The 11688-nt window shown below is 42.9% G+C and overlaps 1 protein-coding gene across 3 annotated transcripts; it reads left to right on the forward strand.

Annotated features, from left to right (window-relative positions):
* Positions 1–4550: 4550 nt before the first annotated feature.
* On the forward strand, positions 4551–7866 carry LOC147892701 (bifunctional nuclease 1-like). Of its 3 annotated transcripts, XR_015542359.1 has the most exons (11): positions 4552–5179; positions 5262–5432; positions 5556–5605; positions 5754–5810; positions 5929–5994; positions 6188–6265; positions 6368–6492; positions 6971–7062; positions 7150–7214; positions 7340–7569; positions 7603–7861. XR_015542359.1 is itself a non-coding variant. In XM_087387565.1 (10 exons), exons 1-9 carry the CDS (start codon positions 4867–4869, stop codon positions 7197–7199), a joined length of 1002 nt encoding a protein of 333 aa, XP_087243691.1. In that variant the 5' UTR covers positions 4552–4866; the 3' UTR covers positions 7200–7214; positions 7340–7861. The 3 variants fall into 3 exon arrangements, 2 of the variants coding, with proteins under 2 accessions (XP_087243692.1, XP_087243691.1); XM_087387565.1 differs by having other exon boundaries at positions 7340–7861; XM_087387566.1 differs by lacking the exon at positions 5929–5994 and having other exon boundaries at positions 4551–5179; positions 7340–7866.
* The last annotated feature ends 3822 nt before the right edge of the window (positions 7867–11688 follow it).

An 11688-nucleotide genomic window follows, 5' to 3' on the forward strand; every position in this document is an offset into this window, starting at 1 on the left:
CTTTAATCACCCATTGTGTTATCAATCGTGTTGATTTAAGGATCCATCGTGTTAAGAGTTGTTGCTATATTGCTAATGCAGTGACTGTTGCTATAGGGCTAATGCACCAACTGACAACGCAGTGACTCAAAGAGTTGACACGCAAAGGAAAGATTTATAACTCCTATTTATTGGAGTTTAAAAATCATCCAAAAAAAATGCACAGTGGTTTTCTGAGCTATTTTTCCGAGACCATCTTGATATCCTTAACTCATATAAACAAAATCACAACTGAGCTCATTTGCACCTTAAGCAAGAGAGAATGTAACGAGAAAGTATTTCTCAAAACTCTTGTTCGAAATGACATAAAGTATTTATAGAATTGCACCAAATATGGCAGGGGTTCTATTTAATACTTTCCTTTAGTTAGGGACGTGCCTAACTAAATGTGTGCCATTGATAAGTATCATAGGTGATGCCATTAATAAATACTCACATTAATGGGTAGTCGCGTGATTGGCTAATCATTTGATGTATATCATTGCCCTAAGTATTTGACTAATGGTGAATTGGTTTATTGAGTATAGAAAATGACATGGACGGATGGGAGTAAACAAGCTCAAAGGAATAAAGGCTAAATGCCATGGTTTTGTGCTAGTGCTATGAAGGTTGAGATTCGGATGGAACGGATAGCGTGACATTTGAAGGGCCCCGGTTTGTGAGCCCTTAAAGGGTTGGACCAGCAGCTGACTGGTTGGCCAGAATCAAGCTACCTCGTCGGTTTTTGGCAGGCCCTTGCGGGCCTATAAAAGGAGAGGCCTCAGGCCTTATTTCATTATCCAACCATTCAGTAAGAGCAGGAGCAAACAGAAGCAGCCAGAGGACACTCCCTTGGGCCTCACACTGGGGGTGAAGGAGAGTGGAAGGTGTGCTGTAGACTGAGTTCCCTAGAGGCTGGACCTTGGCTGTCTTCTAGGGCAGCAAGGTGTTGTGATCATTCTTGATAGAAAGTCTACAAACGCTCAAGGTGGAGCACGCGGGCTGGAGTCTACGGGCTGGAGTCTAGAGATAGTCAGCAGATAGGAGAGGTACCTTGTGGCCTCTTTTCAGTTCGTAGAAGGACAAAATCTCCTTCTTTATACATCATATGTTGTCTTTTCTTGTTTGCTTGTTTAGTATACTTTTCTTGAGCTCGCTTGATGTCTTCTATTACTTATCTCATGATTTGATCATAATTTCTTGTAAAATTATCAGCAGCTTTAATCTTTTGACTAATTTTTGTGATAGAAATCGGTAATAACTTTCCATATATTATTTCGAATGGAGCTCTTCTTGTAGCAGAATGGATTGTGTTGTTATAAACAAATTGCAATAAATGCAAATACTTATCCCAATTCTTACCTTGAGAATAAGCATATATCCGTTGCATATCCAAGATAGTATTATTGGTTACTTCTGTTTGTCCATTTGCCTCAAGATGGAAAGTTGCAGTAAAATCCACTTTAGTGCCCAGATTTTCAAAATAAAGTCCTTGAAAAGGCACTACAAAACTTGGAATCTCGATCTGATACTATAATTTTTGGTAATCCATGAGGTGGGAAAACATATTTCAAATACATGTATGCAGCTTGTGGTGCAGACAATGTCTTTTTGCAAGGCAAGAAATATGCTTACCTGCTAAAGCGATCCACGATGGTCCAGATCATGTTATTTTGATTATAAGTCAAGGGAAATCTAGTAATAAAATCCATGGATATTTGTTCCAAGGACTGTGAAGGAATAGGCAAAGGCATTAATAGTCCTGGTGTTTTTCCCTTGAAACCTTTAATCTTTTGACAAATCAAACACTCAGGAACATACTTAGAGATATCTTTCTTCATCAAAGGCCAATGGAATTCTTTAACAATACTTTGATAAGTTGCAGTCACCCCTCGATGTCCCACATCAAAAGGTTGATGCATTTTCTCCATAACCTATAATCTAAATGGTTTGGTGATGCAAAGTCTTTTCTCATAAAAGAGATATCCACCATTAACTGAATAATTAGATATAGGACTCCAATTGTTTTGTTTAAGCTTATTCCATATATCAGAGAAGTAAGAGTGGTTTAGAGCCCTGAACCATTGTCTAGCCTTGCCATCCAGGCTCAACCCAAAGGCATTGACTTTATTTAAGTCTCCAATATCCCCAAAGCTTTCACAAATATGTTTAAATCTCTCAACCTGGAAAACTAGATCTCTGTCACCTAAGACTTAGTTATAAGCTTGGAGATCGTGACTGGTTTACTTCTGGAAGGGTTTGGTCTCTACCTGTAATGTTGGAGGTGTGTTCCCCCTTCCTAGCGCTTACACTAGGATCCTCATTGCTTGATCAATAAGTACCATTTGCTGAGTAGGTCGAACTTGAGGATATGGTGACCCTGCTCTGTATATTGGTGGTCCTGATGGAGGGTTCTATGTATTGGGTGGCTTAGTAAGCTGGGCTGGAGGTCTTTTAGGGAATAGCATGCTCACCCCAGGCATAGGCCTATAAGGGCTGGTCGTTGGGTATGGCATACCTCCCATGTTTTTAGTCAAGTAGGTAATTGCTATCACATGCACCTTAGCAATTACCTAAAGTACCTTTCTACACACTTTGAATACTAAAAAATATTAAAACTACTCCAAAATCACTCCAAATGACTTCCAACACCTCTCTTTCACTCACACCTTTCTATACAACAAAAACCAACAACTTTTCACTAAGCTTACTTAGTGTTAGGCAATGGGCGGGTAACGAGAGAATCAAATGCAATGCAAAAGCACACCTAGAACTCCCCTGCAATGGCACCAAAATTTGTAGTCCGGTGGTAACTCACGTTCGTGGGGATCTTGCAAGAATGATGATGGAGTACTCCTCCAGGCTACTCTGGGTTGAGAGCGATGCATGCAAATTTCGTTCATTAGTGTCACTCTAGCGACTCCCCTCCCAGCTTGTTGCGATCATGAATCCATAAGGAGACGAAGAGGGAGGGGAGAGGGAAGTGGAGGAGGGAGAGGAGGAGAAGAAGAAGGGAAGATGAAAAGAGAATGTGACATTCATGAAAGGCACTATGAGACAACTCGAAAAGGAGGAGAGCTTGTATTCCAATGTGTGCAACCAACAAGTGAAGACCAAAGCCAACCATTTGGCATTTTGCTATCTGGTATCAATGGAAATAACACACATTCATAGGATCAAGACTATGAATTCGTCCAAAAGCCACCACTTTGTCACATTCTTGTTTGGTTTGAGTCTCCTCTTTGTTCATAGACTGAAGTCCACTAACTTGAGCTTCCAGTCCTGCTATTTATTCGTCCCCCTCCTTTTTTCAGCGATGAGCTCGTGCATCCTCTAGTCCTGGAATTCATTGCGATTGGCTCGCACTGTTTGTTCCCATCACTTCATTGGCTCATCCAGCACCGAGCAATTTGTTCTCTTGTAGGATCACCAAAATGTTAACTACGAAACGTGGTCAACACGCAAATTCCTTTATTTGGATGTGCTTTGTGATTCGCATCCATTCTAGGTGTTGCATTTCTACATTGTTGATTGCAGCATGCATTCATTGGGAAGTGAGTGCTACAATGGTTGTAATGAATAGATGAATCGTCGAATGCAGGGCAAGCTAATATGTGTTGCTCGAAATGGATTTACCTGCATCAAAGTGTGATTGGTGGAGTGGCGCGGGTTCTCAATACCCTAGGGATCAATGCAGCTCCCACATGAAATTTCCAACAATTGGGCGGCCTCATGACCTCGGACCGCCGCTTTGTGAGTCTGGGCCCATTTTTGTCATCCGTCGAAGTAGGACGATGAGCGTTCCAAACATTTTTGGCCATATAACGGGCACCTAGTCTGAACTCTGCCTAAGCCTCTCCAGGCTAATGCTCCTGCTTGGTGGAGACCCGCTTTGCATGATTAATCCGATGCAAGTCGGGAGGATATATCCATGAGCCAAAGGAGGTGTCCACTGAGTGCAGCCGGGAGAATACATCCTTGAGGTGGGAGATAGGTCGGGCACATGTCTCTATTACAATTGCATTCCGTTAAGAGGTTTTGCTAGGTGTAAGGGCACATGTTAGCCTGACGCTCAAGAGAGTGTATTGGCACATGTGAGGATTGAAATCTGACAGGTGAGAGAAGCATTCCTATTGGATATATGCCCTCCTACGAGATCGAATCCGATTGCCTTCCGACATGCATCCGATTGCCTTCCCTGCCTGAACCAGGCCCAAAAAGCTGTATGTGCCGAGGGTGAGAGTTTGACTCCTTCGGAGCCGAAGCATGAAATCCAAGAGGTGAGAGAAGCATTCCTAGTGGATATGCCCTCTTGCGAGACTTGCCTTTCAACAGGCATCCGATTGCCTTCTGACAGGTATCACAGGCATCCGATGGCCTTCCTTGCCTCAAACATCTGCATGTGCAGAGGGTGAGAGTTCGTTGCCGCGGCTCGGGGCGGGGATAAGAAAAGTCAATGGGGGAGGGGTGTGCCAGCATCAGCAACCTCATCCTCATAGTTTCCTCACCTCTGGCCGTCTAGTCCTCAACGTCATCTCCATCCCTTGTTCAATTCATTTCATTTCTAATTTCTGATTCTTCTTTTCATACTCTGAGCTTTCATTCTCTGTTTCACAACGCCATAGCTTCTGCTTGCCATTGCTCTTTCACGCCATAGCTCAGCCTTCCCTACCCCCCCTCTTCGCCTCCTTCCCTTGTACATATTTCCCCCCCCCCCCCCCCCCCCCTCCTTCATGCTATAGCTCCCACCTCCCTCTTCCCTTGCCCTGCCTCTCTCTCCCTCTCGGCAGCGCAGCGATCCTCGCTCCCCGAAGGTAAGGGGACATTTTCCTGCATCGACCCTCTCGCATGGCTGCCCTTCAGGGTCCCGTGATTTGCTCTGCTGCCATCCAGACCAACGCCTCCGCCCCCCACCGCGATGCTTTCCCCTCCCTCGGACTGCTCTCCCCCAAAGGTAGCTTCAGCTCCTCTAAAGGCAGAGTCTGGGGAGAGAAGCTCCGTGGTGTGATCGTTAAGCCAGCAGTTTCCGGTGGCAAATATGCCCGCCGATCCGACGGCCCGATTCGAGGCAGTTCCAGCATGTCTTCTGGCAACGGAAGCACGGCGGAGGGTTTCAGTGAAAAGGATGAGGACTACGTGAATTCTAGCGTACTTGAAGCTGGTGAGTCTGCCTTGAGCAGATATCTGTCGGCTCACTTGTGAGATTTGGAAAGGTTAACACGCTCTTCGTGATTTCCGTGCAGTGGAAGTGAAGAGTGGATCTGAAGGCTTTTTAATAAAGATGCGCGATGGGAGATATATTAAATGTGTTCACAACAACCCAGAGGGCGGCCATCTACCAGATTATGCTCCGCAACCCGCCATTGTCTTGAAGATGGAAGACGGCAGCAACCTGCTACTGCCGATTATTGTGTGTATGTGTTTTCGCGCGAACTCTTGACGTTCTATGATATTACTGGCCACTTCTCAGCTACTTGTATTAAGCCTCGCAACTGTATTGATGATGTTCGTTTTTGGTAATTGTGAAACACGAACAGTGGAGTTGCCGTGCACGTTGTTGATGGAGGCAGTTCGAAATGTTCAAGTTGTGAGTATTTGAAATCCAAGCTTCGAACTCAAGTTGCTGTAATATGAATCTTGGTTGTTTCTAAGTGAAGATATTGGGAAGTCAGATTTCATATCCTAGTGGCATCTGATAAACTCCCTTATAACGGAGAGTGGTTTTTCTCTTACAGGCTAGGCCTACTGTCTACCAAGTCTTAAGGGACATGATTGAGTTGATGGGATTCAAGGTGCTACTTCTTGTCGTCTCCTGCAAATTTTTAGCCTTTTGGCTGTAATATGGTTTGTAGACAGAGCTTTGGAGCTTCTTTAGGAAATACAGTGAACTTGTTGCCATGTAAAATTTAGGCAAAATTGGTGCGAGTGACAAGGAGAGTACAAGAGGCTTATTATGCGCAGCTTTACTTGTGCAAGGTATGATCCTCTAGAACAGTGGCATCACACATTTCTTTTTAGGAAGAAACTCAGTGGGCCGACTGTACTGCAATGGGGGAAGGGAGTATGGGGCGAATAAAAACAATGTACCCCATCTATTAGTAGCGTCCCCCTTTTTTGAAAGTGTTGGGAGTGCTTCTGTTTGATTCTTTCTCTCACATTTGTTCTGCAGCAAGTTGGGGATGAAACCCAAGAAGTTAGCCTGGATTTGCGTCCTTCAGATGCTATAAATATAGCAGCACGATGCCAGGTATGACTGAAAAGGATCTTGTACGTTGACAATGTTCTTCTTCGATCTAAAAACCTTGGTCCTTTCAGGAGACTACAATCCAGTGTTCATATCTTGGTGCAGGTGCCCATTCAAGTCAACAAACATCTTGCATATGGTGACGGTGTAAAGATTGTCAGTGACCCTGCTAGGTTGCCATCTCGGCCTCAGCGTTCTGGTAGAGTAACAGTGTATACAGAGCTTGACAGGTACTTTGGAAAGTGGGTACTTCTAATGTTTACAGAAAATTGGTAAACTGTATACTATACAACTGCATGTTAGTTCACTGAGATAACAATTTTTGTAACACCCAAAAAATTGGAAATTTTATTATGCTTCAGCAAGTCATATTTGAGCCCCAGAACTTGAAAACTGCAATGAAAAACCTGCAAGTTGTGGACTGTTCATACAAAAGGCATCAAACTTTGTACAATGAAATGCTAAATATTCAGATTTACCTGAGAATTTCCTTTTGTGGCATTTCCCAAAGCTTACTATATATATTACATTTTAGTTATATTTTGGCCTAATTGGCCTCATAAGTAAGTTTCTCTTCTGCAAATGTATAAATTTTATGACGTGTTTATCTTTCTATCAGAAATCCCATGTTGCACACCAACTGATCAATGAAATTGATGCTATGGCCTTTTATTTCTTCTAAAATCTCTGCTTGGTGATTTCAATCAGACCACAGACAGAAACATGCTTTGAGGCTGAGGAATTCGTGCTCGTTCGGAGTATGCTGATAGCAGCTGCTGAAGAGCGCTATGATGATGCAGGTAACGTCAAATTTCTCTGTTTGTTTGGGAGTTTTGCCTGCTGATAATATTTGTGTTATTGAAACGAACACTCCCTTTGGTTCTCAGCACGCCTCAGGGACGAACTGAGAGAATTGCGGTCCAAAAAGCGTAATTAGTTTGTCACCACCCAGGTAGTTGCATTCCTCGCTTGCCATTTCTTTGAGCCTGGGCGTATGCTTACTAGCATTTCACCTATTTTCCCACTCTTTTAGTCTGGCTTCTTGTAACACGACTTTTTCTCTGCCTATCTTTGCAGCTGCTGTGATTTGACGATGACATTGGATTCTTACGGTGACTTCTCACCTATTTGACTAATTTGACATATTATCATGTCCATATTGTACAGGAAACAAATTCCTTAGGTCCTTGCTATGTTATATTTGTTAGTATGATCTTTGTACATCCGTCTGGCATTTGCAGCCGCAAAGAAGCGGCAAACACATGTTAGACAATTAGATATGTTGGGATTGTTAGACAATCAGATATGTTGGGACTGCAGGGATTCATGTATAGAACTAGGAATTATTCAATTGTAACTGACCTTGTACATAATAGTTCGGTGATTCTCTCTCTCTCTTTTTGTCTCTCTCTCTCTCTCTCGTACGTAATACACTCACACGCGCACACACTCTTTTTTTTGGGGGTGAAACTATGAACATTATATTATGAAATAACCATTTTACCAAAGGGTAGGGCTCCAGAAAAGAGCCAATGCCCTATCCCAGTACTCTTTTCTTGCATTGGATCAGATACTGGGCGTTGTGGACCCACCGGCTTCAGTGAAATCATGCATTTTTGGCTTCATCTTTTCAGCACCTTTATGAGTTCTTTTGGGTCTCATTGTGGCAGTCCTTATATGATGCCTTGCATGAGGAGGATTTGGATGTCTCTTGCATTGAGCTTTTCTTTCACACGCGTGCACACACATGTGTGTGCGCGCGCATACACAAGTGAGGTGTTTATGCACACTCCCACATGTATCACACGTGTGGGCATCTCTTAAGTGTACATGCATCTCTCTCTCTCTCTCTCTCTCTCTCTCTCTCTCACACACACACACACACACACACTTTTTTTTGTGAGAAGAAATCTTTTATTTCTATGGAATAATTACATTCATAGCTGCTTCAAAACGAAGTAGCTACTACTCAACAAAAGATCTCAGTATAAGCTGTATACACATCCTGATCTATCAAACGAGTCTGAAAATAATCGTAGAATGATTGTTGCAGAGATCGTTTGAAAAAAAGAAAGGATGAAAATAGTGGATCACCAAAGACTCTATGATTTCTATCCATCCATAAAGTCCATAGGGTCCAATATCGCACCCATACAAAAAATAAATCAAAACCCTGTCTCTGGGGATGAAATCCAAACAACCAGAAAAATTTGCCAAAAGTGACAGTAGGAAAGCGTTGGCGAAGCCTCTGTCTGATGAGAGCAATGAGATCAGAAGTGTTTGGACAGGACCAAAAGATATGGAGCACTGATTCAGTAGAGTGCGAGCATCTGTGACAAACAGCTGAAGCAATATGTCTGTGTGCGAGTAACTGCCCAGATGGAAAAATGCCAAGGAGAACTCGCCATAGGAAAAGCTGTTGTCGAAGAGGGACTTTGTAATGCCAAAGGAGACGCAGTCTTTTCCTCCACCACTTCATTGGACGATCCATATGTCAAACAATATTTACTCTGTTGGAAATCCAAGGTGGAGGTAATAACACTTTATATAGTGATGACACTGTAATATGTGAGCTTTAAAGGACGGACATATGAGGAAAGAGAGCGTAAACTCCAATCCTCAAGCCGATGCTGAATTTCTAAATGAGGTACCGGCAAGTACGGTTGGAGCATTGTTGAAATTTTATGCCATAAAGGACAATAATGAGCTCCCAAGCCATATTTGCGAGCAGCCAAAGAAAAAGATAGAATTGTGCCATCATCCTGAAGTACATCCGCCACAGATGAAATGCCTTTGAAGGAGAGAAAATAAGAACGTCGGGGTCGTTGTATGGCCAAAGGTGGATGGAATACTTTGGACCAAAAGAGATTCTCTGCCCTCAAAGAGTTGCCCGAGAGTGAGTCCCTTCCTTTCCATTTCAAGTGGGATAGAATATGTTTCCAATCAAGAAGCAAAGAGGAGACGAAAGGGCATCCTCTGATCTTGCCTTGGATAGAGCCAAATAAAAATTCCCACTGAGTAGGCTGCCAATTCCCAAAAGCAGATGAATGAAGATGTAATAAGAGAGAGCGGATCATAAAAGCCCAAGGCTGATCTCCTTGTAGAAACTGCATCATCATTTTCCCCCTGTGAGCAAGCAAATGCATTTGAATATTGAGAATGTTCAGGCCCCCGTGCATCTTTGGAGAACAGAGATGGTGCATGGAGAGTAATCTGAGACTTTTCTTGCCATGTTTTGAACGCCAGAAAATTTCCATGATAGCTGACATAAATGAAACCAAATCTGCCTTAGTGAACATAGTGAGAGGCAAATAAAATTGTATGTATGCTATCAAAATGGATTGTGTAATTCGCAGACGAACATGTAATGGCCAAGTTGCAAGCTTCCAATATTCAAGTTTTGCCCTTAACTTTACTAACACCCAATCAGTTTGTTGTGAACGGGTGAGTCCCCAGCCTAGAGGATAACCAAGGTGTCGAATAAATTGAGAAGCAGGGACAATTTCCCCAGGCCACAAAAGATTGTGCCAATCCTGTGCATGTAAAGGCAGCAATTTTGATTTTTGAAAATTGACCTGAAGGCCAGCAGCCAATCCATATGTAGAAAGAGCATGCATAATCATGGACAGATCAGCCCGAGTATTTTTTGGAGTAAAGAAAGAATCATCAGCATATGCTTGAGCAATCATGCTGCGACTGCCAAGAATCTCCAAACCGTGCAGCTGGTCAGTGTCTAAGAGGTGATCCAGATATTGAAGCAGTGGATGAGTGGCTATGGCAAAAAGTAAAGCACTCAGTGGACATCCTTGTCTGACAGAGCAAGCAAGAGTCCAGGATGGAGAAATATCTCCTGAAAGTATACAGGCAGCTTCACTATCTTGATATAGCCAATTAATGAGTTGCTGCATTTTTGTGCCAAAACCCAAAGCCTGCATAGTCGATGAAATGAAATCCCACTGAACTGTATCAAAAGCTTTGGCAATATCAACTTGCAATAACAAAACATCCTGTTGTGTGTATTTGGCATATTCAATTCCAATGTCGGCATTGGCAATGTTATCGGTGATATGCCTACGCGGGACAAAGCCATATTGTGCAGGATGCAACCCATCATGTAAAAACCCCTTTAGCCGAGCAACAATCATTTTGGTAGTGACTTTGTAAATTACCGGCATAAGAGTGATAGGTCTCCAGTCTGCCAAAGACTCACAAATTTGTTTTTTAGGAAGGAGTTTAACAAGACCTCTCTTCCATGTGTCTGGCATTTTCTGATGTTGCCATGCAGCATTCACCATATATAGTAATGGATGCTTCAAAATAGGCCAGTATGCTAGAAAAAACTCGACTGTTAAACCATCCCATCCGGGGGATTTCCATCTGCCACATGATTTGATTGCATCTGACAGTTCGCTCTCAGTAAAGGGTTCCTCCAATTCCAAAGCTTGAGTAGAGGAAATTATTGGAGAAACATTTTGCAACAGTAAATTCCGTGCAAGCAAAACCTGTTGCGAGGGCGGAGCTGCAGAGCCAAATTGCTGGGAGAAGTGATGCACACAAACAGAGGCAAGCTGTGATCGTGAAGTAGTCCATGATCCATTGGGCATAAGCACTCGGCAAATTTCTGTTTTGATTCTCCTCTGATGCAAACTTTTGAAAAATTCTTTGGAAGAGCAACCTTTATCTGTGAAGGCTCTTTGTCTTGCTCTAGTCTCCCATTTTGCCAGTTTCCTGTGATCATTTAATTTAAGACAATGTCTAGCCTGACATAGTGTGGTTTGCTCATGCATGGACAACGAACGATGATGACTGAGTTCAGTGAGGTCTTGACAAGTAGACTTGGCCTGAGTAATGGTTTCCCTTAGAGTCCTCATGTAAGACTTGCCATAAGCTCTGATCACCATTTGCATTTTAGAAATAAAAGAAGCCCAGGCATCATCAGCATGAAGATAGCTGCTAGAGGAAAGACAATGAGCTGCTTCAGTAACCATTGCCTTGAATTCAACATGTTGCAAATAACTATTGTTGATGATTAGATGTCGCCTTTGTGGCAATCTATCTTCTGGCATCTTATGAAAAGATAAACGCAGCCATAGTGGTGCATGGTCTGAATGCACAAAGGCATAATCAATCCACATTTTGCATGCGAGATCCCCATTTTGTTGGGGAGCGACACTATACCAACGATCCAGTCTTGCCTGATAAGCGGAAAGAGCATTATGTTGAAAAGTGTAGCCCGGTGACAAAGGCTGAAATTCCTTCCAAAGGTCAACCAGATTTAAATGCAAAAGTAGTTGAGACCATGCATGCCTTTCAGGAGATAACATATGATCGTGGCTGGAAGTGTTGTCTCCCTGTTGTGGAGCATTATTGAAATCCCCACATATGTAGGCATGATATCTCCACGGGTATTGTTGCATAGCATCCCA

Source organism: Dipteris shenzhenensis, chromosome 16 (genome assembly GCF_047967505.1).
Source record: "Dipteris shenzhenensis isolate YYH24624 ecotype China chromosome 16, Dip_SZ_1.0, whole genome shotgun sequence".
Lineage (NCBI taxonomy): Eukaryota > Viridiplantae > Streptophyta > Polypodiopsida > Gleicheniales > Dipteridaceae > Dipteris > Dipteris shenzhenensis.